The 24,003-nt window shown below is 34.9% G+C and overlaps 1 protein-coding gene and 1 long non-coding RNA gene across 7 annotated transcripts; one reads left to right on the top strand and one right to left on the bottom strand.

Moving 5' to 3' along the window:
* Positions 1-1,008: 1,008 nt before the first annotated feature.
* On the bottom strand, positions 1,009-6,135 carry LOC137825938 (uncharacterized). 5 transcript variants are annotated; one of them, XR_011083380.1, is made up of 4 exons: positions 5,977-6,128; positions 5,607-5,727; positions 5,282-5,521; positions 1,009-1,236 (listed from the first exon to the last, which is right to left on the bottom strand). It is a non-coding gene; the product is annotated as an uncharacterized LOC137825938 (long non-coding RNA). The 5 variants fall into 5 exon arrangements; XR_016515193.1 differs by having other exon boundaries at positions 5,602-5,817; XR_016515194.1 differs by having other exon boundaries at positions 5,602-5,727; positions 5,977-6,117.
* Positions 6,136-15,513: 9,378 nt separating this feature from the next.
* LOC137823531 (uncharacterized) lies at positions 15,514-23,768 on the top strand. 2 transcript variants are annotated; one of them, XR_011083139.2, is made up of 4 exons: positions 15,514-15,763; positions 15,871-17,110; positions 20,556-23,544; positions 23,641-23,768. XR_011083139.2 is itself a non-coding variant. In XM_068628719.2 (3 exons), the coding sequence occupies exons 1-3, from the start codon at positions 15,732-15,734 to the stop codon at positions 23,430-23,432; spliced, it is 4,149 nt and encodes a 1,382-aa protein (XP_068484820.2). In that variant the 5' UTR covers positions 15,544-15,731; the 3' UTR covers positions 23,433-23,768. The 2 variants fall into 2 exon arrangements, 1 of the variants encoding a protein (XP_068484820.2); XM_068628719.2 differs by having other exon boundaries at positions 15,544-15,763; positions 20,556-23,768.
* Positions 23,769-24,003: the final 235 nt, after the last annotated feature.

Here is a 24,003-nt window from a genome sequence, read left to right on the forward strand (position 1 = left end):
TTATTTTAAAAATTAACAATTTTACTTTTCATGTAAAATTATTATTAGATAATAAGGTAATTTTCTTTACCAATATAGTCAACTAAATTTTTTTTTCACTAATATAACTAGATATTTTACTAATCTAACTAGATTCTTGTTAATTCAAAAATCAATAACTGTTAATTTATTTCAACAGAACTTTAGAAGACCACAAACCACATAAATTGATTAGGGTGTATTTGTTTCAGTTGAAACAATTGGCTTGAATATATATTGTCTTACATGGTCTATAAAAATAGCTTAGGAAAAGAAAAGGACACTCATAAACAAAAGTCTAAACTGGATTCAGTGGATTACTGTGCTAGTTATTGCAAACTCCCAAGTACCCAAGTTCCCCTCCCTTATGACTTCATCAAAGAAAATTCTTCAAATGTGCATTCCATGAACCTGGTTAGACATCTTACATAGTTTAGGTTGGATTGTACAAAGAACCATTGGATCTCATTTCTCAGCTAATGTTTATTGGTTTTTGGTTTGAGTGACAGATGACATGATTCTCTTCAAATCTAACTCTGCTAAATTCTGAAATGAATCGAATTCAAAGTAGCTTTTGAATACTATAAAAATTATCAAAGAAATGATCCACAGTAAATTATTCCCCACAGAAGCAAGCACAAAAAGAAAAGGAAAACAAAACTTTGATTACCATTATGATAACTTTCTCAATAGTTGGCATCGACTATCAATGGAACAAATCTTTTTTTTGTTCCAAAAATTAATTATTATGTTGTAAATCATGTAAATTTTTAGAAAATAATTTATATGCATAATATGTACCAACCTAGAGGGAAACATCTATCCTATTTGATAGCTTAAATTAGCTTTCATATTATGATATTCTTTCATTTAGGTATTGGCTGAGAAGAATAAACATAAATGTAGAGTTCCACTATTTTAGGATGATTGATCCGTGAAATGAAAAAGAAGAGATAGGAAAAAAGAAGGTAGAAATAAGATGAAAGAGAATTGGAATGAAAAAATCCCTTATTCTATGCTATAATTTTAACGGTGTCACCATTTCTGAAACACCAATCATTGTCATACATACATACATACCAACTTTACCTTCATTCTCAATTTTCACACGTAAAATTAACAGCTGCAAATGCAAAAACACACACAACTGACACCATTGCATGTTACAACCATATATTCATTCTGCTTTAGTACGATCTGAATTTGCAAACAGTGAACCTGAAAGCAATCACCAGATAGACAACTAATCAAAAGAATAACTTGGTAGTAAAAAAGACAATGCCACCACTTTTGAGAGGAATTAATAATTTAATTTCAACACACTGATCTTCATCCTATATCAACTAGTTAGACATTATATTTTAAACAACTTTTTGAAAGTAACTGTTATAAAAGTTAACAACTTTTAATTTTACAGTAAACAAAGATCAAATCACATGCAGTGTAAAACATGTCCCTCACTGATCATCACTGTTAACATATTATAATTTAGTTGTGAATGATGTTCATTAGCCATTTGTGCACCAGACAGCACAAGCTGGCTTGGAAGAAAAAACTTATGAGGGAATGAAGAAGTGAATTGAATGTGTAGGTTGAGAGTTGAGACATGTCGAAGATAATATATTTATCTTACTTTTCTTTGGTTTTTGTGCCTCATTTGTTTGTTTGTGGAAATTGTTAAACATGTTATCATGTGCTCATCACAGAATGTTAAACACGGTTAATAGTATTAAAGTGAAGGTACCAAAGAATTACTGTTTGTGTAAGAAAAGTGGAGTGAAAGAAGAGAGAGGTGTACGGTGAAAAGGAAGAAAAGAAAAGGAACCTTGTTGTCTGTAGGTCCATTTTAGCCTACATACTTGCGTGCCATTTTGGGAGCTGTTTTAGCACAGTAACTTTTGTCTCCCTTTTACTTTTTTTTTCTTTCTGTAGGGAAGATAAATACTCTTTTTCAACTTTTATTACTTCTAATTACTCTATTTTTTTAGATAAAAGTTTAGGTGAGATTAGTATCAGATACTCATAAACAGAGAAAACTTTAAAAACTTCTGCAGAACTATGTATAAACTACTCACCAATAAAGTTTTCACATAAACAAGGTGAATCAATTTTATGTCTTTGTAAGTATGAGTTTGTTTCTTACCAACTACTAATATATAGTATGTTTTAACATGTAAATACACTATTTTTTCCTTTTCATAGATGTTTGTAGTGTTTTTTTTATTATAGAAAACTATGATGTTTATTTTCAAGAGATTAATATGTTCATTTTGTCATGTAAATGAGCATGTCACCACTAATTTATCTCGTTTTTAACTAAGCTTTGATGAAGGCCAGTTCTGAACACCTGTTATTATTCTTTAGATTTCATAAAATAAAGAGTTTGATTTGAATAATAAAGTTCTAAATACTGATAGTGAAAGTGTTCAGATTTTCATTTTTTCCAAGTGTTAGAGTCAATAGTATAATAAGATGCTCAAAACTATTTTCACTGGCACTAAAACTCAGATAGACGAAAAATATCCTGAAAGTTTTATTTTGTAACCACTCATTATTACTAAAAGGTTCTGAACATAAAAACATATATAGGATATTTTCAAACTTAGTAAAGAGGTATATAACTAGAAGGACCATATAAATAAATGATTAGAAGAACTAATATTTTTAACTCAAAAGAAACTTAAATTAATTAACACAATATGGATCAATAAATGCATATATTATGGGTAGAGATTACATGATTTAAACCAATAGAATTTGAGTTTATGAAAAGGATTGTGAAACAAAGAGTTTTGTTGTTCTAGCTCAAGGTAAATGGACTTGAATTAATCTAAACAAAAGATTACTGCAGTAATGGTAACTTTTTTAAAGGAAAATTTATGTTAAGATTAATTTCATAATCAGTATCATTGCTCCCACACATGTAGGGATGTGCCCATTTTTAACATGGTAACTTTTTAAGGTTTTATGGGTTAGTGCAAAAAAAAAATGTTCATCAATTAAAAGCTGTCGTTATAGTATGACTTCAAAGTTATTATGGTAAAAAAATTCTGACTTACCTTGACCTTTTTTTATGGAATATCAATCTATAGACTTTCTAATGGAAGAGTTTTTAGAACTTCTTTAATGAGAAAAAAAAAACTCTACTTTGAATAGAAAAAGTCTGAAAAGCTGATCTCATCTCATCTAGTCTGTATCCAAAGAGGCCTTAACACTGAAATCTATAATAGGTTTAAAGGGCAACACATTATAACATTAATCCCCCCCTATCCAAACCAGCCAATCTCCAATGTGTTGTTAATCAAAATAGAAGCTAGAAACAGCTACCTTAACTAAATAATCAGGGTATATTTCGTTAAGTGTATCAAATAAGACATAATTACACAACTGTGAAAACACATACAATATGTTTAATGAGTAGTTGCATGACAAGATTTCCAGATCCAGAAAGCTGGCTGTGTTCTTTCCAACATATTGGTTTTGTCCAAGAATGAACTAATTAAAGTGTTATGATATTACCATGATCAATTTCATCCACCAGCTTGTCTCTCCATATATAGCTCTTGACAGTGATATAAACAGATTACTATAGTTTTAAGCACAAGCACTTACACCCTCATTAATTAGACTCAATGATAATTTTCTATATATATGCATCTACAGAGGTCTTCTCATGCAAAAAAGTCGACATGGATTAAAAGCCACTGTACGGCATGGGAATTGGCACAACAATTAAGAAATTCCTCTCTTGCTTCAGTCAAAATTGATTTCATTTTCATTTTTGTTCTCAAATATATATTCCTTACTCATTAATTCAGCAAAATCCATGGATATAAATAAATGGATCTCATCCTTGGAAGTCCCATAGTCCATATCATGACGAACAGAATCTCAGAAGTGTTCAGTTCTTGAGCTACCTCACAGTAAAAGCACTAACAACGTGTTTAATGTTTCTTTCATCTCTTAATTGGAAACCGATGCTTTTGCAGTTCCAAAACCATACAGTTAGCAAATTAATGAAAACTCAAAAAAATTCATTAATTTTTTCTATCACTTGACCAAAAAAACTGGGTAAAAATTTCAGCATCTTAACTAAACTTCCCCATAATATTTGTCATGCTTTCATTTCATTTTGTTAGCCATGGGCATGAGCTAAATGTCATCACTAACTAGCTGTGGAGGATCCTTTTACTAACATTTGCTCCTAAGATTCAAGTAAATATATATTTCTCAATGGTATTTTTAAGCCTCTCAATCAAATGCTGTTTGTAATTTAAAAGCAGACTCTTAGATCAATGTGGATTCCATATTGGAATACTCCAAAACACATTGATTTACTTGGAATATTTTCATATTCTGCACATTAGCAGAACTTTTAATCTTGCCAGATGTACTTTGATCTTAATAATTTCACAATCCTCTTGTCCACTGTGTGTTTGAGTGAGAGTTTGTGATAGATGTATGGATGTTAGATTCTAAAAGCAAGTTAACAGTAAAATTTCATATAAAAAAATTACGTCCAATGTTATTCAAAGTTGTTTCATTTCAACTCAATTTAATTTAGAATTAGAATCCATTCTTCAACATCAAACCAAACATAAATATTTATCTAACATCGTGTTAGCTAGTATTACAATGTGATTTTTCATGATTCAAAGTGAATCCAAGCATAACAATCAGTAATTTTCAAGGTATTTTACATAGAGATAATGTGCCCTTTCTTCTGTATTCATTCATTTTCTTAGCAGTTACTATTGTACATCCTGGATGGAACATTGAAAAAAAGGTGAACATTACTCATGCTGCATCTAAATCTTTCTGCTTTCACACAAACGGAATATGTCATCATACTCAAGGCCTCTCTAGCATTAGTTGTTCATTCAACTATCAAAGTAAACAACAACCATCTCCTAGATCTTCCCTTTCTGAATGGAAAGAGAATATGGTTTGTGAGATGATTCAGAAAGACTCTAGCATTGCCTCAATAAATGCCAATCGTTTTTTTATATCTTTTTCCTATCAGAAGCACACTTATGATGATACTACTAACATATATTCTTTATTATTGATTCAAATCTATTGGAAATCAGAAAATTTAGTTAATCAAACTTTCTATTTAGTTAGTCTCAGTACTCCGGATTTTATAAACACTAACCAATAATATAAAATGTGTCGCTATCAATTCTCTATCCTCGTTTATAAAACGATTTCCGCAGAAGGATCCCATGTTCATGATGGAGGTATAGTTGGAATTTATTGTTACCTTCTTGCAGTAATTTTGTGTTGCAGTTATTTATTTGATCCTGGGGCTCGGTTGTGGGGGCTTCAATGAACAGTGCTTGGACTGTAGATTCTGTTTCACCAACCTTCAAAAATATCAATCTCCTCCAACTTCCTCACCAGCCAGGATCATCAGGAAACAAACAGGAAATGAAGTGACTTTCACAAAAACATGCCCTTGAACTTGATCTCAATCTATCATCACAGGGAACAAAAAAACACCCTGATAAAAAAAGAAAATCTCAAATAAATATAAAAAACCAGGTTGAAGAGAAAAAATAAAACAAAATTCAACACAATCACCTGACCTGACACCTGCTTTGCTCATTTTAGGAGTGAAAATCAGTAAACCACAGTGTTACACACTCCATCCCTCTCAAAAATGAAAATAAAAGCTCTTCCAGAAAAAGAAAAGGTGCTGAGCTAGAACTGCAAATCCATGTTTTTATCACCAAGTTCATACTCCATCCGAGTATTAAATTATATTTCATTTTCTTTACAGAAACAGTAGGATGATCCCTTGATTATGGATTGGGACAGGTATCATAACAAAATGAGGAATTAAATATATATCATCATATCAGTAATCCATATATGGTAAAGAAGTAGAAAAACACAAAATAGAAAATGTAAGAGTTTGCAATCTAGAAATGAAATATCAGTATTATATGCACATACCTAAATATAGAGAGAGTTGAGGAGGATTGAGAGTGAGTTTGTGAGTAGAGAGACAGAAACAGAGAGGTAAGGTAAGAGCTGAAAATTGGAATTGGAATTGGAATTAGAAGGGTTGATGCAAAGCAAAGGAAACCAAAGTGTGAGATTAGATTAGAAAATAGTAGAGAAAGAGAGAGAGAGAGAATAATGTGTGCACTAAACGACAAGAATAGCATTATGATTAGTGGGTGGGACCTACGTTGTTGTCGTTTTGTTTGACCGCATGCATCTATGTTATTTTCAGTCACTTCCTCATCATTATGCCACATCCCCCAACCCATATTCTAATTTTCATTTTCATTTTTAATCTACTACACTAATAATATATCGTAAATAAATTATTATTAATATATATTAATAAACGTATCTTATATGTATAACAGTGTACTTTTTTTATATTGTTAATACATTTACTATATGATAATTTATAATTTATAACTCAATCATGATAAAAACTACAACTAAACAATCAACAAAGAAGAAATTCTGATATATAATCATGACTTCTATAATTATTAACTTTATAGTTTTTTTTTTAATTTAATGATCATATTACACGGTGTATGGATTTTAAATTCATTACTTCGTATACTATTATTATGACCAAGTTTAATTAAATAACAAAGGACATAAACGTTACACATATTATTTCTTACTTTGAATATTGAATGCCATGCTTATGGATAAAAAAGAAAAATGCAATTTGTGGTCATAATTATTATTTCTATATATTATTTTGTATACATTATAGAAAATAGGAGTATCTGATAATAATATGATATGGTACAGAAAAGTGACATTTAGTGGTATAAGTATAATAATGGAAGTATGTATAATTTGATGTACGATGTTTTTGTTAATTATGTAGGGAAATTAAAAATGGTAAAGATGTTAAAGATAAAGATGGTGCGTTGGAGAAGTTGGTAATTTGCAGTGTACGTTACTTTAAACTTTAAATAACCAAAACCTCCTAAAGTCAAAACGATGCGTGCTGTAACTGTTCGTGTGTCTTAGTGGGCCCGCCTCATATTCTACCCATAACCACACGCCACACACCGCGTCCCTCTCACGCGCTTCTTCATCCACCGTCACTTCAGCCACATATGCAACTCACTTTTTTCATTATTTTCCTTTTTTATTTTTCTAATCAATAAAATTTTGTGGAGAGAATATAACATTTTCTAAATAATACTGTTTTATTTTATTATTCAATTATGTTAATTATTGTACAGTGAGAGAATGAAAGCATTCTGATGTGACAATTCTCATTTTTTTACTAGTTTTGTGAGACTACACACAATACTATTTCATATCCACTTTTATTTTTCAAACTTACATGATGAGTTTTTGTGGCCTTGAAGCAAAGAACATGTTCAAATTTTGTAAACAATGTTCAAATTTTATTAGTACTACTATAATTATTACTTTTCTTGTTATTTGATGAATTTATTTTGATTATAATTATTATTACTATTTTTTATTTTATTATTAATATAATAATTATTACATAATTTTATTTGTTTTATTAATATTACTATTTGTTATCATTATATGAATTTATTATTATTATTATTATTATTAATGCATATTTATGAATTGTTATGGCCTGTAAGAAACAAACATAATTGATATACCATGAAATTCACATATAAAAAATGCATAACTTGCAAAAAGACAAAAATATTTCTTTGTGTTTTGTGTTAAAAAGTAATGTTGGGATAAGAATTTAATACCACTTCAAATATTAACATAAAACCATTAATTCTCATACATTTTAACAAACCGTCAAGTGTTTATCAAAATTCACAATTCATCCTTCTCATGTCAGACTTCTACTGACTCACAATACATAGACACTTTACTCTACTTTTAGAAGACTCATATATTGAAATTAACATCCAGAGACTCGGATCTGTCATACTACTCGTTGTGAAATCCACATAGCTATGCGCATAATCATCTCAATGTCTCGTCATCTCATATGAAACGGTAAATTCATTTGATTTGCTCTGATTAATTCTTTCAAACCTCAAACTCAGCCAAATGGACCTCCTTCGACTCTCACTCATTGAATAACTTCATTTATGTGATTCCATTATATCACTAGAGTCAGGATCGTATCATTCACATGACACTCACAAATCAATACACCTTAATAACAATCTCAACACGGTATTTTCTTTCCTAAAAATACTATGTCTTGATCACACTTTCACCTCATTACGTACATCATATTACACATCAATGCACAATTCAATCACATCATATTTTAAACTTTCTAAACAATCCAAATATATCTCAAAATTCACTTAAACACATAACTAAGTTCCTTTAATCATACTTTTAAATAAAATTTAGAATTTTCACTTAAAAATAATAGGGAATAATAAACTAGGCTTTCAAAAGAAAAAAATTAAAATTTTAAGTTTTTATTTTTTATTTTTTATAGAATCTAGCTTTTGCAAAAATTTACTCGCTTGACCGAGAGTGGATCTCGTCCAAATGAAAATCCTTTTGCTTGAGTGAGGGTAAACCGAGAGCAACCCCGAAATTTATCCCATTTTCGCCTGAGTGAGATTTCTTCTCGTTTGGGCGAAATGGACCCGAAAGCACCCCATCTTTCTATTATATTCTCGCTTGAGCGATATATGTAGAGAAATTTGCATAATTATGCCTAATTTCATCATTCATAGTCAAACAAAAACAATTTCAATAACTCATTTCACTTCAAAAGTAACTCACACTATATCCACTATATAAATCAACCAATTTTTCAGATTCAAACAAAAGCATCTACCATAAATCATCCATATCAAAATCAACATATTCACATTTTATTTCAGACAATATTCTGCATTACTCATAAACAATAAATTTTGCAAACAAAATTTGGAACTGGTGACCACGTTGCCCCACATCCAGATCTTCTAACTTAGGGTTCTATTGAAAATTTAAACTAACTTCCATTACCTGAACTTTGGGAGATACTCATTAAGAACTCCAAATCTACCAAAAGCTTAAAAGTAACTTAACTTGCACCACAAAGTCCTGATCACAAATCTAAATATACCACTAGGACTCTGAGCTAACAGAGACTACTTCTGAAGATAAAAGAGTATCACATGCAAGCTTACACTAAAGGCAAACATAACCAGATCAAAACTAACTTAAGGGAAAATGAGCCAAGAATGAACTTACTCTATTTGAGATTTCAATCAAACAATCTATTAAAGTTCACTGTCAGAAGTCTAATGGCAAACTCCGATCGTCAAACTGATGGGTAAAAATGTCAGAATCTTAGAGAGAAGACAGAAGAAAGAAAAAATGAGTTTTTAAAGAGATGATGATTCTTTTAAAATGAAAGCGGATTAACTAAATTTCTATTTATAATTTTAACCTTAATAATAAAATACTCAAATGTCATTTTAATTATACCACTTCTATTCTAAATTTTTTTTCCGGTCTTTATAAATATTAGTTGTATTTTTATTGTTTCACTTTACTTTAATCGAGAGATTTCAACTAACTTACACGCCTTTTTTTTAATTCAAACAAATATCAACAAATCAAAGCGTACTTAAGAAATAAATTAAAAAAATAAAATAGGATGGAATGAGGTAGTGACATAACTAAGAATGTACATAGAATAATAAATAAGGTAAGTTTTCATGAGAAAAAAAAAACTAGTTTTAATAGATTTCAGAATACTTGAATTGAATGTAAAATTCAGAATCATGCTTTCAATAATATATATAAAAAAATCATGGTTAATATGAAAATCATATTTGCTTTGTTATAGACTCAACTTGAAGCATGTAAACCATGAATCCAAGTACAGTGCGTCAATGTTTGGTACGAATCTTCTTTTTTATCAGAATTTATCAATCTCTTTTTAGATAGAACAGAAACTTCGAAATTTGGAATGAGAAAATTTTGTTACTTTTTTTTCATTTTTAAAGTAAATCGGAATATATATCTATCTATATATATATAGTTTCCGTGACACATAAGCTATAAGATCGATGCTTGAAATAAAAAAAATAGAAAAAAAAATGTTTTAAAACAGTTGGATAGAGGATGACGGAGAGCTCTAATTACTCACTCTAATGACGTGACACTTTCTATTTAGAGATGACTAGTTAAGATGTAATTTCTTAGAATATAATGCCGACTAGCTAAATAGTTGAATGATAATAGTTTCACTCGAATATGAGGATAAGTGTATTGTCGATTAGTTGACTAGGTCAACGTGGTTGAATGGTAATTGCTCTATTCGAGTTTGAGAACAAGTGTATTGTTGAGTATTCGCTCTACTCGAATTTGGGGGTAAGTGTACTGTCGACATAGCCAAATGATAATCGGTCCACTTGAACTTGGAGGTAAGTGTACTGTCGACTAACCAAGTAGGCCAACATGACCGAATGGTATTTGCTCCGCTTGAGCCTGGGGGCAAGTGTATTATCGATTAGCCGAGTAGGCCGACATGATCGAATGGGTGAGAAGGCCGATTGACTCTCTTAATCCAAACACAACCCATAAATCCATAGTTAACCGTAATTAAGCCAGTTTAGTGGTAAAACATGATTAAGACATGATTGGACCCTCGTTTAAACCCACGAGCTGGCCCATAACAGTTGAAGCCTATCAGAGGAGACTCATCGTCAAAGGTAATTTTTCACTATCTACTCACCTGCATATTGTACTCAAACTGACTTGATCATCGGAGTGTCTTCGCAGGTACCCCCCCCCCCATTCGACTCGGAGGACTGGACCGAACAAAAGACCATGATACCTGGAGGGTGAGAAGACTGAAAGACTTAGACAAAAGAAGTTACTTCGTAGGATCCCGGCCTTATAAGAACATTTTGGCGGCCACCGTGGGGCCGGGAAGAAACCCTTCAGTGTGTCCACATGGTAACAACGAGGAATATGATAGTCAACAACAAGAATATGCAAGGAGGGATAGAGCCCAACCCACAAAGAAACCTCTCGGTCAAGGAAGAATTCACCCAAGTGAATCTTTGCCGAGAACGCGTCAAAAACCTCTCGGCGAAGGTAGAATTCACCTAGGTGAATCCCTGCCAAGAGTCCGTAAAAGAAACCTCTCGCTCAAGGAAGAATTCACCCATGTGAATCCCTGTCGAGAATCCGTCAAAGAAACCTCTCGGCCAAGGAAGAATTCACCCAAGTGAATCCCTGCCGAGAGACTGTTAAAGAAACCTCTCGGTCAAGGAAGAATTCACCCACGTGAATCCTTGTCGAGAGCGTGTCAAAGAAATCTCTCGGCCAAGGAAGAATTCACCAACGTGAATCCCTGCTGAAAGTTCGTAAAAGAAATCTTTCGGCCAAGGAAGAATTCACCCAAGTGAATCCCTGTCGAGAGACTATAAAAAAAACCTCTAGGCGAAGGTAGAATTCACCCAAGTGAATCCCTGCCGAGAGTTTGATAAAGAAACCTCTCGGCGAAGGTAGGATTCACCTACGTGAATCCCGTCCAAGAGTCCAATAAAGAAACCTCTCGACGAAGGTAGGATTCACCTATGTGAATCCCTGCTGAGAGTCCAATAAAGAAACCTCTCGGTGTAGGTAGCATTCACCTACGTGAATCTTTGCTGAGAGTCTGATAAAGAAACCTCTCGGTGAAGGTGGGATTCACCTCCGTGAATCCCTGCCGAGAGTCCGATAAGAAACCCCTCGGCTAAGGTGGAATTCACCCAAATGAATCCCTGCCGAGAGTTCGATAAAGAAGCTTCTCGGCGAAGGAAGAATTCACCTATGTGAATCCCTGTTGAGAGTTCGATAAGAAACCCCTCAGCTAAGGTGGAATTCACCCAAGTGAATCCCTGTCAAGAGTCCGATAAAGAAACCTCTCGGTGAAGGTAGGATTCACCTACATGAATCCCTGCCAAGAGTTCGATAAAGAAACCTCTCGACGAAGGTAGAATTCACCCAAGTGAATCCTTGCCGAGAGTCTAATAAAGAAACCTTTCGGTGAAGGTGGGATTCACCTCCGTGAATCCTTGTCGAGAGTCCAATAAAGAAGCCTCTCGACGAAGGTAGAATTCACCTACGTGAATCTCTACCGAGAGTCCGATAAGAATCCTTTTGACGAAGGTAGAATTCACCTACGTGAATCCCTACCGAGAGTCTGATAAGAAACTCCTCGGCTAAGGTGGAATTCACCCAAGTGAATCTCTGATGAGAGTTTGATAAAGAAACCTCTCGACGAAGGTAGAATTCACCTAGGTGAATCTCTGTCGAGAGTCCGTAAAAGAAGCCTCTCGACGAAAGTAGGATACACCTACGTGAATCCCTGCTGGGAGTCCGTAAAAGAAACCTCTTGGCGAAGGTAGAATTCACCGAAGTGAATCCTTGCCGAGATTCTATAAAAGAAACCTCTCAGCGAAGGTAGAATTCACCCAAATGAATGCATGTCGAGAGTCTGATAAAGAAACCTCTCGGCGAAGATAGGATTCACCTACGTGAATCCCTGCTGAGAGTCCGTAAAAGATACCTCTCAGCAAAGGTAGAACTCACCCAAGTGAATCCCTGCCGAGAGTCCGCAAAATTCACTTAGAATTCACCCAAGGGAATCACTGCAGAGAGCGCGCCAAAGAAACCTTCCGACCAAGAAAGAATTCACCTTACTGAGAGTCGAGTAAAAAAGAGATTGTAAGAAAGAAAAGCGAAAAGGAAACAAGTTTCATAAGTCAAGATTAATTCCATTAATGGCTGAATGGTCGCCAATTCACACAAAATAGGGAACACATTTACAAAATGGAATCCACCACCACTACTATTTATAGGTGGAAGAAAGGGCGAATACGAACCGTCACACTTGATCTCTACTGTTGGATCAATTCAACATCAACGGTCCAAATCATGCAACTTTGAGTCTCCTGACATCACGTCACATCCACGCTCCTCGAATGTACTAATGAGCTGCCATATTCGACTTCGAGGACACATGAGCAATCACACGACATAACAGTCAGACAGAAGCGCCAACCACATAGAGTAACGACTACCCGACTTAGCGGTCACATAAGACCCTGCATAGAGTTCCTCTACTTGGGCCTGGGGGGCATATGACCTGAGATAGACATCTACCCAAAGATAAAACAATTTTTCTTTTATAGACTTTACGTTACACTCAAATCGTTTCACTCGAGCCTGGGGGCAAGTGTACTGTCGACTAGCTGAGTAGGCCGACATGATCGAATGGTAATCGCTCCACTCGAGCTTGGGGGCAAATTTACTGCTGACTAGCTGAATAAACTGACATGGCTGAATGGTAATCGCTCCACTCAAACCTGGGGGAAAGTGTACTGTCGACTAGCCGAGTAGGCCGACATGGCTGAATGGTAATCTCTCCACTCGATCTTAGGGGGAAGTGTTCTATCGACTAGCCGAGTAGGCCAACATGGTCGAATAGTAATCGCTCCGCTCAAGCCTGTGGGAAAGTGTACTGCCAATTAGTCGAGTAGGCCGACATGATCGAATGGCTGAGAAGGCCGAATGACTATCTTAATCCAAACACAACCCATAAATTCACAATTAACCGTAATTAAACCAATTTAGTGGTAAAACATGATTAAGACATGATTGAGCCCTCTTTTAAACCCACGAGTAGGCCCATGACAGTTGAGGCCCATCCAAAAGGTATAAATACCAGAGGAGACCCAATGTCAAAGGTAATTTTTCACTCTCTACTCACCTGCATATTGTACTCAGACTAACTTGATCGTCGGAGTGCTTTCGCAGGTACCCCCCATTCGGCTCGGAGGACTGGAACAAGTAGAAGACCATCATACCTGGAGGCCGAGAAGATTGAAAGACTTAGACAAAAGAAGTTATTTCGTAGGATTCCGACCTTGTAAGAACAACATTTATTTATATATTATGAAATGTTTTTATTTTTAGTTTATATAAAATTTTTAATACATTTTTTATATTGAGATTTGTGAACTCGCATTTGAGATTATATATTTATGGATATATCAGTGTAAAAATGTTCTTAAACCGTAGTTTCTTAAGACTTAGACATTAGTTTTAAAAACGTAGTTCGATAGTGGATAACCGGATAAATTTAACAAACTCGCACTAGGATGTGATCTAAATTACTATGATAATATATTAAGAAGTGAACTTTAAGTCCAACTTAACCTTACAAAATCGGTTAATAAAATAAGTTTGAACCCACTTGTTACTATAAAATATCTTTATAGCTAGTAGATGTGAAATCTTCAATAGAATAAATATTGATTGACTTACCTTTCACTAATAATGGAAGTTTAAGTTTCTACAAAATGAAAAATTAATGAGAAATTAAGTGATTTTAAAGGTATCCTGTTTAAGAGAAAAATAAAAAAATTAAAAGCACAATTAATGAAATAGTTGGTTGCATAATGTTATCTAAAATTGATTGTCACGGGGCAAAATCAACTTTATTTGTTATTTCTTGATTATTTTGAGTGAGTGATTTTAATTTCCTTTTAATATTAATTGCATGTTTGGATTAAATTTTTGAGTTTAAGTTTATGTTAAAATTAATTTTGAAGCAACATTTTCATATATGCAAACATACTTTTATATCAAGCGTGTCATGAAAGTGAGTTAACTGTTCATACTGAAATTGGAACATGCCAACTAAAAGTCAAAGCAGTAATGGAGATTCGAGATTGTCCTAAAGAAACATTTATCAACTTTATTAATATTGAGTTTTTAATCTATTTAAGAAAAAAATAGAGAATAAAAATATATAAGACATATTAAATAATGACGAATTCTACAGTATTTGGAAGAGGTATTAATAAAGGAATTAGTTGAATTGAATAAAAAAATGAGATGAAAGTTAGTTGATGTATATAATTGAGTTAAAATAATAGAAAAAGATAGGAAAATAGGATTTTGATGCGATGCAAATCAAAATGTATAATATATATTATGTTTACTCATAATTTTCCTAAATGAATATTTTTCAATTTTCTTGATGTAGTTTTGAATCTTTGATGTAATTTTTTGTTAGTATATTTGAATTTATAATATTTTTATGCGGAATGTATTAATTTATATTTATTTATTTGGTATTATTTAAGTGAAGGAGAAAAAAGGTGATATGATGAAGGTGAAAAGCGCGTGGGGTGGTTTGTTTGAGGTGTTCCAGCAGAATCTTTGTTTCATAGGAGAGTGAGAAGAGGAGCGTGAATAGATCATACAACAAATCTAGCATTAACATTTAACAATATAGTATTATATGGTAATTATACAGTAGATACATCCCCTTTAATTATACTATCATTAACATCAATTAAAATACATCACCAACACAAGAAGCTAATTAATTGAATTTAGAAAATAAGATGCATGGGATGGAAATTAAAGATAATAATATTATTAGGAGTGGTAATTAATAATTAATAAAATATTCTTTCAGCTTCGCTTCCTCTGTATCTGTCGTCACTTTAGAGCTCTCTCTCTCTCTCATACGTCCCTTTCAGTCATAAATTAGGGAAAAGCAAGCAGACAGCTACACACAACACACACACTCTTCCATTCCTCCTTCTTCCCTAGCAAAACGTTAATTACTCTTTACCCTCTTTCTCTCTCTATCTCTATCTCTCTCTCTCTCTCTCATCTAATCATAATAATCGATGTTCTTCCCTTCTCTTTCTTCATCTTCTTCTTCATAGGCACTGTCTTTGTGGTCACTGATCATGGCGGCTACGTTTGATGGATTCTCCATAAGGTACGTTTTTCTATCTGTTAACTATTGTTCTGTTTTCGGGATTTAGTTTATTTGGACTCATATGTTGTGGCGAGCGTTTGCTATTGCTTCGGATTTCGGTGTTGCAGGGACTACACAACAAAGATGAGGTCCGTCGACGTTTTAAAGTGCTGGCCCTTCGCATCCACCGTCTCACGTGACGCATCACGTGAAGACCTTCAGTCCTGGCTTCCTCCGATGACGCTGTGCCCTAGATCCGATGGTTTCAACGACCACGCGCAAAATCCGGAGAATCCGCCTTCGCCTGAAGAAGTTTCTAGAACCGATGACGATGGCGATGCGGATTGCAGCGAAGAAGAGTCCGAAGAATCCGCGCCTCCTTCTGAGGCTGCCGTTAACAACAACGAGGACGAGAAATTGGAGATGGTTTGTCCAGTTTGCCGCGAATTCAACGCTGCGACGCTCACTGCGGTGAATGCGCACATCGACGGATGCCTCGCGCAGACGATGAGAGAGGAGCGTCGACACATGAGGATAATGAATTTGAAGTCGTCGTCGTCGTCATCCTCTATATCGAAGTCGAAGGCGCCGAAGAAGCGTTCCATCGCGGAGATTTTCAAGGTGGAAAGGCAGCAGCAGCAACAGCCCCCACAGCCGCAGCCGCCGCCGCCGCAAATCGAGAGCGTGTTGAAGTTCTGGCCGTTCCGTGAGGACGAGGCGGACGAGGTTTCGAATACCGTTTCGAAGTTCGAGTGGCTCTCTCGGCGGCTCGAGGCGCTGAGATCCACGCGCGGAGGTGGTGAGTCGTCGAAATCGGACCGAAGAGAATCCGCTGAGGAGGAGGAGGAGGAGAAGTTGGAGATGGTGTGTCCTGTTTGCCGAGATTTTAACGCCGCCACCGTAACAGCGGTGAACGCGCACATCGACGGTTGTCTGGCGCAGGCCGTTAGGGAGGAACGGCGGCAGATGAGAAGGACCGTTAATTGCAAGCCCAAACCTAAGGCTCCAAAGAAGCGTTCGATCGCGGAGATTCTCACGGTGGCGCCGCCGATCGAAGCAGGCAAAATCAAAGGGATTCAGGTTAAGGAAAACGAAGAGAAATCCGATTATCGCTGTGAGGATTCAGCTTGTGCTGCTGTTGCTTCCACTTCTACGGCCGCTCCAGTTGCTTCGGTAATTAAGAATAGGAAGAGTACGAACAAGAGTAGGAAAAAGAAAAAGTTGAAGAAGGCGAAGAAGAAGAAAAGCAAGGCGGAAAAGTACGGTGAGAGTGGCGTGTTATTTGTGAACAATGAGAAGAAGACGGTTGTGAGCAAGAAGAAGAAGAAAAAGAGTAATGTCTTCAACAATGGACCAACTGGGAAGAAGGTATGTTGGCTGTGTCTCATAAAATACAAGTCAATCTTTCGTTATTTGCTGTATTTCTGCGATTTGCAGTTAATTCCTGGCAGAATTAATGGAATTTGCGCATAAAATATCACCTAACACTGTAGATTTTGTGTTGATGTAGTTGCTTATGCCATGCGATTATACTTTGCTTACTCTATATCTTGCTTTTTCTGCATAAAATTACTGCTGAAAAAGCTAATTAGAGAGAGCTTGACATTTGTCGTCGAAAGTGAGTTTGTTTTTTTAAGTTTAGTACTTGAGCGAAATACCCGGCAAGTAAAGTTGGGAAAGGGAAGTTATGAAAAAGGGAAATTAAGACAAGTGCCTTCGTGAGCGGAAGGAATTCAGATGGTAGTGAAGGCTTCAAGAATGTTGCTCCAGCTGTAGGGTGTATGTATGTTTGGGGTGTGTATAATCAGTACAAGGTACCCTAGCTAGAAGGGGCCACTCATGGGTTACGAGGTAGAAGAGGTGAGCCTAATGATGAGGGGATTTTTCTAGCCCCGTCACTATTAACTAATAATTCGGGGGGGAAAGTGTCATATGGGCCATGGGTAGATCAACAGATTCTCATCTCTTGTGGCTAGTTTTTCGGACGTAGAGGTTTATACACAGCTTACAGCTGGATGTATTTTGGCTAGTGGGAGATCAGCAAGTGGAGGTGCAGAATTTGTTAGATCATTTATTGTGTGTGTCAGAAGTTTATATATAGTGATTTAGATTGATGAATGTTTGCATTTGCAACTCCAGATGGGCGTGTAACATCAGAAAAAGAATACTCTGACTTGGTTTGATATAGATCATATTTCATGGGCATATTTGTGACGTATCAGTGAACTAGAGGGTGGTAATTTATGGTATAGTGCGTTTGGACTATCTGTGCTCGTGTAAGACACTTGATCATATTCTGGAACTGTTGGTCTTGGGGTAGAATAACTTCGATGCAATCGGTCAACAAAAGTCGTGAGTAGTGAACCATGTTTTGTACATATTTATGTGCAGACAATTTTGAGATACAATCAAATCAATGTGAGTGTATCAGAACCCAACATAGGAAGTATATATATAGAACCATGAGAGGACCGGAAATAATGTCGGTTAATGGTTATACTGGCCGAAATTTGGAAGTGGAAGTAATAAAATATTTAACCTGGCTATCAATGAAGGTTGCTCGATATATATATATATATATATATATATATATATATTATTCTTATTATATCTGTAATGACATCTTAGCAGTATAGCGAGATTGTTTTGAATAACATCTACTAATCTAAATAAATATTTTATTTTCGAAAATATTCTCGAACTCTGGTTCTATAATCATAATACTTTTTTTCCCGCCTGTCACTTTTTAAAGATAAAAGTGGAGTGATTTCTTCGGCATTGAGATTCTACAGAAATTTCAGGTTTGGAATGGGGATATATGATCTGCAGAGGTTTATCGTATATGCATTTCAGCAGTGAACAATTTTACGTAGCAGTTTTATATCTATGTAAAAAAAGTATTTAAGCACCATGATTCATGTATTCACTTTGAATTGTCCATCTGCTCCCCTTTTAATAAAATTCATTTTAGAGAAAAGTATTACTTAATGTCCAAAATTTCAATTTAATTAAAATAAGTGACTTTAGGAATATTTTATATAACCTTCTTTATAATTGAGGCTCTTCTCATTTTAAAAGATCGATTATTCTGTACTTCAAATTTCCTTTCCAAACGAATTAGGATATCTATCATAAAATCTATTTTACAATAATAATTTACACAACATGGCGATATTTTAATTTTGAATCTGTAACAGTTGTTTGTCTTAACAATATTTGCTACATCTATGCATGTGTTTTTCGTATAAACAGTGATAAGGATGTATATGTTGTTAGATAGAAGTATTATTTTCTCTAGGATATTAGTTTTAGAAGTAATTTTTTTTTTTTATATCAACCAAAAGTTTCCCTACATGATTCCTCAAAGTGGAATTGTACAAGGGAGAAAATTTGTGACAAAATATATAGGGTTGTCATCATTACAATTTTTGTTTATTTTATCATGAGGTGTAATCAGGAACCAAACTAGAAAACTTGTTAGAACTTTAGAAGGTACTCCCTTATGAAAAAAAAAAAGAACTTACGAAGGTACTGAACTGAAAAGTTTTTCGTCTTACAATTTAGGATATTTAATATCTTACTATTAGTAGTAGTATATAATTACTTTATTCCCCAGCTTTCAGTAGAAACTAGATTTTTTAGAAAAAAATATTTGTACCAATTGTACAGTGTTTGTTTAACATTCTGTTTACGAAGGAAAACCAATTTTAGGATTACTACCTTAAAACCTTTAATTGATTTTATTGTTAATAAAATAAGATTTTAAATTGAATCTTTCATGCATTCTTCTTGCTGGTATTCATATATATAGTTAGACCAACCGATCGAGTTTGATTTTTAGTTATTTCATGTACATTTACTCGTTAAAGCTTTAAAAAATGACAGTGTATTTGTACGATAATATATAAAGCTCAAATGACAGTGTATTAATAACAAAAAGTTGGGTTTGTTTTTCTTAGTACTTAAGTGTGTCATATGGCTACTAAAACATATGGTCTAAGAATTTGATATATGCATATACAGATTTCTATGTTTCCGTCTTCTGAATATTGATACTAATGTGACCGAATTCAAGAATTTTGTTTTGAAGTTCTTATGTAATTTCTTATTATGATAAAATAAGGATAAAGTTAAGCTCTTAATTCAATTGTTCCAGTCTTGTAAACTTCTACCCAAGTTTTCGCGATACCCTGGAGGCACTTTGTAATTGATCTTAACGTATTTCAATTTTCACACATTTTGACATATTTTTAAGTGAATGACGGGGCAGTTAAAATCCTAATTAATTTGTTATTCAAATGACAAGTGTTTTACTCTATATAATGATTTAATTTTTTTCCCACATAATAATCAAAGTGTTTCTCAGTTCAGTATATGAAATGCTGGTTTTCTATATTGTTGGAATTGTTGGAATACGGTTTATGAAACAGACTTGTTCTTGGCATCATATGCATGAAATGCTGTTGTAATCTTATTTATTTTCTTTTTCTTTCATTCCTTAAATTCTGGTATTTCTGTATCTTGATATAAAAAATTGCATATAATTTGTTAGCCATTTTCTCTTGTGCTTTTTATTAAGGGTGACGGTGTCTTTTTATTTATTGTTGGAAACTCCGTAATAAAAAATGATATAAAAGCTACAAAATGTGTTATTATATTCAAGCTTTTGTATGGGATTGGGGATATTAAGTGAATTCTCTTTTGGGTACGAGTATTCCATACTTTGCATTACGAAGCTTAATCATCTTATTCAGATTCCATTATAATAGGACATCCACACTTTTCTTAATCTTGCTACTCTTGTCTATATCAGGATGATGCTTACGAGCGTATGGTGCAAAATGTAGCAAATACTCCCAGAAAACTACAAGTTACAATTGGTAGTAAAATGGTTCCACTTCATGGGGTTGATCTTTCTATCGATAGAAAGAAATTGGGCTTAAATTGTATATCGGTAGAAAAAAAGCAACACGTTAAAAGCTTAGGCTCACTTGGAAAGCTACAAAAAGCAGTATCTCCTGTTCATGGCGGCATTCTTAAGAGCCACTTAAAACATGTTTCTGGAAAGACATCAAGTGTCAGTGATATTCGAAATGGTACTGAAGAAAGCCATTATAATGATGAAGAGCCAACCTCTGACAGACATGTTAAATTCTCTGGTAAAGATGATATACTTGGTCCGAAAAAGACAAGTTCATTTGATGAAGACATGTTCAACATATCTTCAGATGCGCTGGCTTCTTCAGTAGTAAAGGAGAAATCCTCTGGAAGTGATGAAGAAACTGCAAGTTTGGAGCCACATAGAAATTATGGCCATATTCCTGTTAATATAGACAGAGACAAGAGAGAGGAGGTTTGCCCTATAGTTGAAATTAAACAGTTTTCTAACACTCTGGAACAAGATACCGTACAAAGCTGCTTGAAGCCATGTACCGATCAAGATAAGTCAAAGCACTTAGAAGAGAAGTCAAAATTGTTGACTAAGGTGGCAGTTTGTGACAGTAATAATTCACACTTTTTTTATGGAAGCAACAGAACTACTCTGCATTGTTCTCCGTTTGCAGAAATTTCTGGACCTCTTTCGGCAGTCCACGAAGAGCAGATGTCTGGTATAAATACACAAGCGTCTGAATTTGGATCTTTCGGCTACAGTGGAAAGTTGGACCATTTCAATGATCCCCCGGTTGATTTTGTTGACTCAAATGAAAATACGAAGACATTTCTGGAGCCTTCGTCATCTTATTCTGCTTCATATAATGCAAATGAGAAACCAGAATCTTCATTGCAAACTTGTGGAGATAAGGATAATAGTGATGAGGCCTCGGGTGACAGACAGTTGTCTCGTATGTTTTCTACAGATATGATTGATAACTCATTCCCCTTTACAAGCTGGGATAAAGGAGCTGTAAAGAATTGCTGTTTGGATCCAAGTTTTTTTGGTTTACCCCTCAATTCTCATGGTGAACTAATCAATTTCAGTTCAAGTGGAAACTTAGGGATGAACCAGTCAGAGACATCAAGTACAGTACGTGGTTCTTTAAGTGGTTTACCCATTAGCAATATTCTTCATCAAAGTAATCTGGAAAATTTAAGCGTTAATGAGAATCATGTTCAGAAGACATTTCCAAGAGATGGTCTTAATCCATTTCCACACCATCCAACCAGATTATCTGTCACCGAGTTACAAAGTAGAGAGAGAGAAGATATCGACCGACCTAATTCAGATATGTGTTATCTCCCGCCACTTAATTCAAAGTTGAACCTTGAGAAAAACTTGTTCATTGAAAAGCATCAATCCGACCAGGTCCGCAATCACCATGGAAATGGGGCGATTTCTCTGAAAGAAGGTTCAGATCATATCTCACTAAGTTCCAGCCAACCAACAATGAGGTTGATGGGTAAGGATGTTCCAATTGGTAGAAGCAGCCAAGAGATGCGACAATTTGCCGGAGATGTTTGGACAGATGAGCAATCCAGAAGAAGGAATTATTCTGAATATGCAGCTTTGGAACACTCTTTATTGGGAAGAAGTTCTAAGCAGGATTGGGTATCTGGTTCCCCTTTACAAATATCTTCTGACGGTTTATTGCAATCAGCCAAAATTCAAAGCAATCAAGAACTACCAAGCACCATGTTGATGACCGGTACAGACTCTGGATTTTCCTTACAGTTTATTGATCTGCAAAGTAATCCTGTATCTCAAAATGGAAGTGTTGGAGTCAACAGAAATGCTAGTTCTTTTTTCAATCCCATTACTCCAAAGTCTTCTACGTATGCAGTATTTAATGGGGCATCAGATGCTATTCCAGAGCAATTTATACCTGGAGCTAAACCTCTACCTCTACAATTGAGCTCTCAATCAGTGGTAGTACCTACTCCTGGCAATTTTAGACACTCCACAAGTTTAAGCAATGGTGAGCTGAACGACGGGAACAAAAATCCCCATGTTACCAAATCAGCCTTCGGATTTCCTTTCTTGCAGTCAACTGTCAATGAACAGGCCAAAACATCTTGGTTTCAAAGGCCCTATAGAAGTTCACCATCGTGGTTGTCAAGCTCAACAGATGAAATGCTTCCCGGGACCTTCTCTCAGCAATTTCCAGGCACCAGTAGTCAAAGTTTTCCTCAAAATCTGTGGGGAAATAATCTCATTACGCAATCCGTGGATTATTCGGCAGAACTTCGATTTCCTTCCAATCATTTGACTTCTCTGCGTCCCATGCAGACTGCTCCTCTTTCTCCAGCATCAGTTGTTCAACCTCTACATGTTCCAGTTACACCCTCTACCATAAATAGTGGCAATAGGAACATAAATAATGTCGCTGACAGATTGAAGTTCGATGAACATCATCCGTGCACGAATGCCAGGAAGAGACCCACAGCCGTGGCTAATCTTGATGATTCCAGAAAACATACTAAGTTGCCGAATATACAGGTGCAAGAAAACTTCTGTCGTGTGACTAGGTTGACTGGAGAAAAGTCAAGCGTGGAGTTGCAACGAAACACAAGAGCACCCGAACTGGATCCACAAATGGGTAGTGCTAGGAGTAGGTGTTGCCAGCATGAGGCACAAAATCTAAATCCTTCAAGGTACCCTGCTGTGAATTCTTTTAAACTGGACGGCATGGTAACATCAGGTCCTGTCCGACTTGGTTCTAAAAGAGCTAAGCACATCCTAAAATCCTCTTGAAATATGGATCGTGATGACGAGTTATTCTGCTATATTCTCACTTGCAACTACTGACAGTGATAGTGATGTAGAAATTCAGAGAAATATTGACAAAAGTATACTGATTTTAGGTGTAAGTCACATCATTTTATCATATCTGTTATTCCTCCTCCATAGTATATATCCATTTGAGAACATAACAGGAATGTCCATGTATCAATATTGCTAGGTTGCTGAAACCGGTGGAAAATTGACATATAATTCCATCCAGCTCTCAATTTTGAAGTTTTATGCCCTTTACAGAATTTTGTCACCAAAGATGACGCGTTCCATATCTATTTTCAGTCAGGTATTCCACGTGGCATCTGTTCAATGACTATGGCAAAGATGTGCTTATTCTTTATACACAAGAAAGGAAAGAAAGATCGGCGTATTCAATAAAACTTTAATTTGGGGCTTTATTTGTTCCCTAACCACTGGATACTAACTCATTAATTTTAACTGCCAAAATGTTACTGAAAAATAATTCTATCATCTCTCCTTTAATCATTTTTCATCAAAAGCTTCTCAGATTTTATTTCATGCTGCTTTG

This window comes from Phaseolus vulgaris, chromosome 8 (genome assembly GCF_051622355.1).
Source record: "Phaseolus vulgaris cultivar YP4 chromosome 8, ASM5162235v1, whole genome shotgun sequence".
Taxonomy (NCBI): Eukaryota; Viridiplantae; Streptophyta; class Magnoliopsida; order Fabales; family Fabaceae; genus Phaseolus; species Phaseolus vulgaris.

Coding starts and splice junctions, on each gene's coding strand:
- LOC137823531 (XM_068628719.2), top strand. CDS start 15,732: ATGGCGGCTACGTTTGATGGATTCTCCATAAG. Junction 15,764..15,870: donor TTTGATGGATTCTCCATAAG/GTACGTTTTTCT, acceptor TCGGTGTTGCAG/GGACTACACAACAAAGATGA. Junction 17,111..20,555: donor ATGGACCAACTGGGAAGAAG/GTATGTTGGCTG, acceptor TGTCTATATCAG/GATGATGCTTACGAGCGTAT.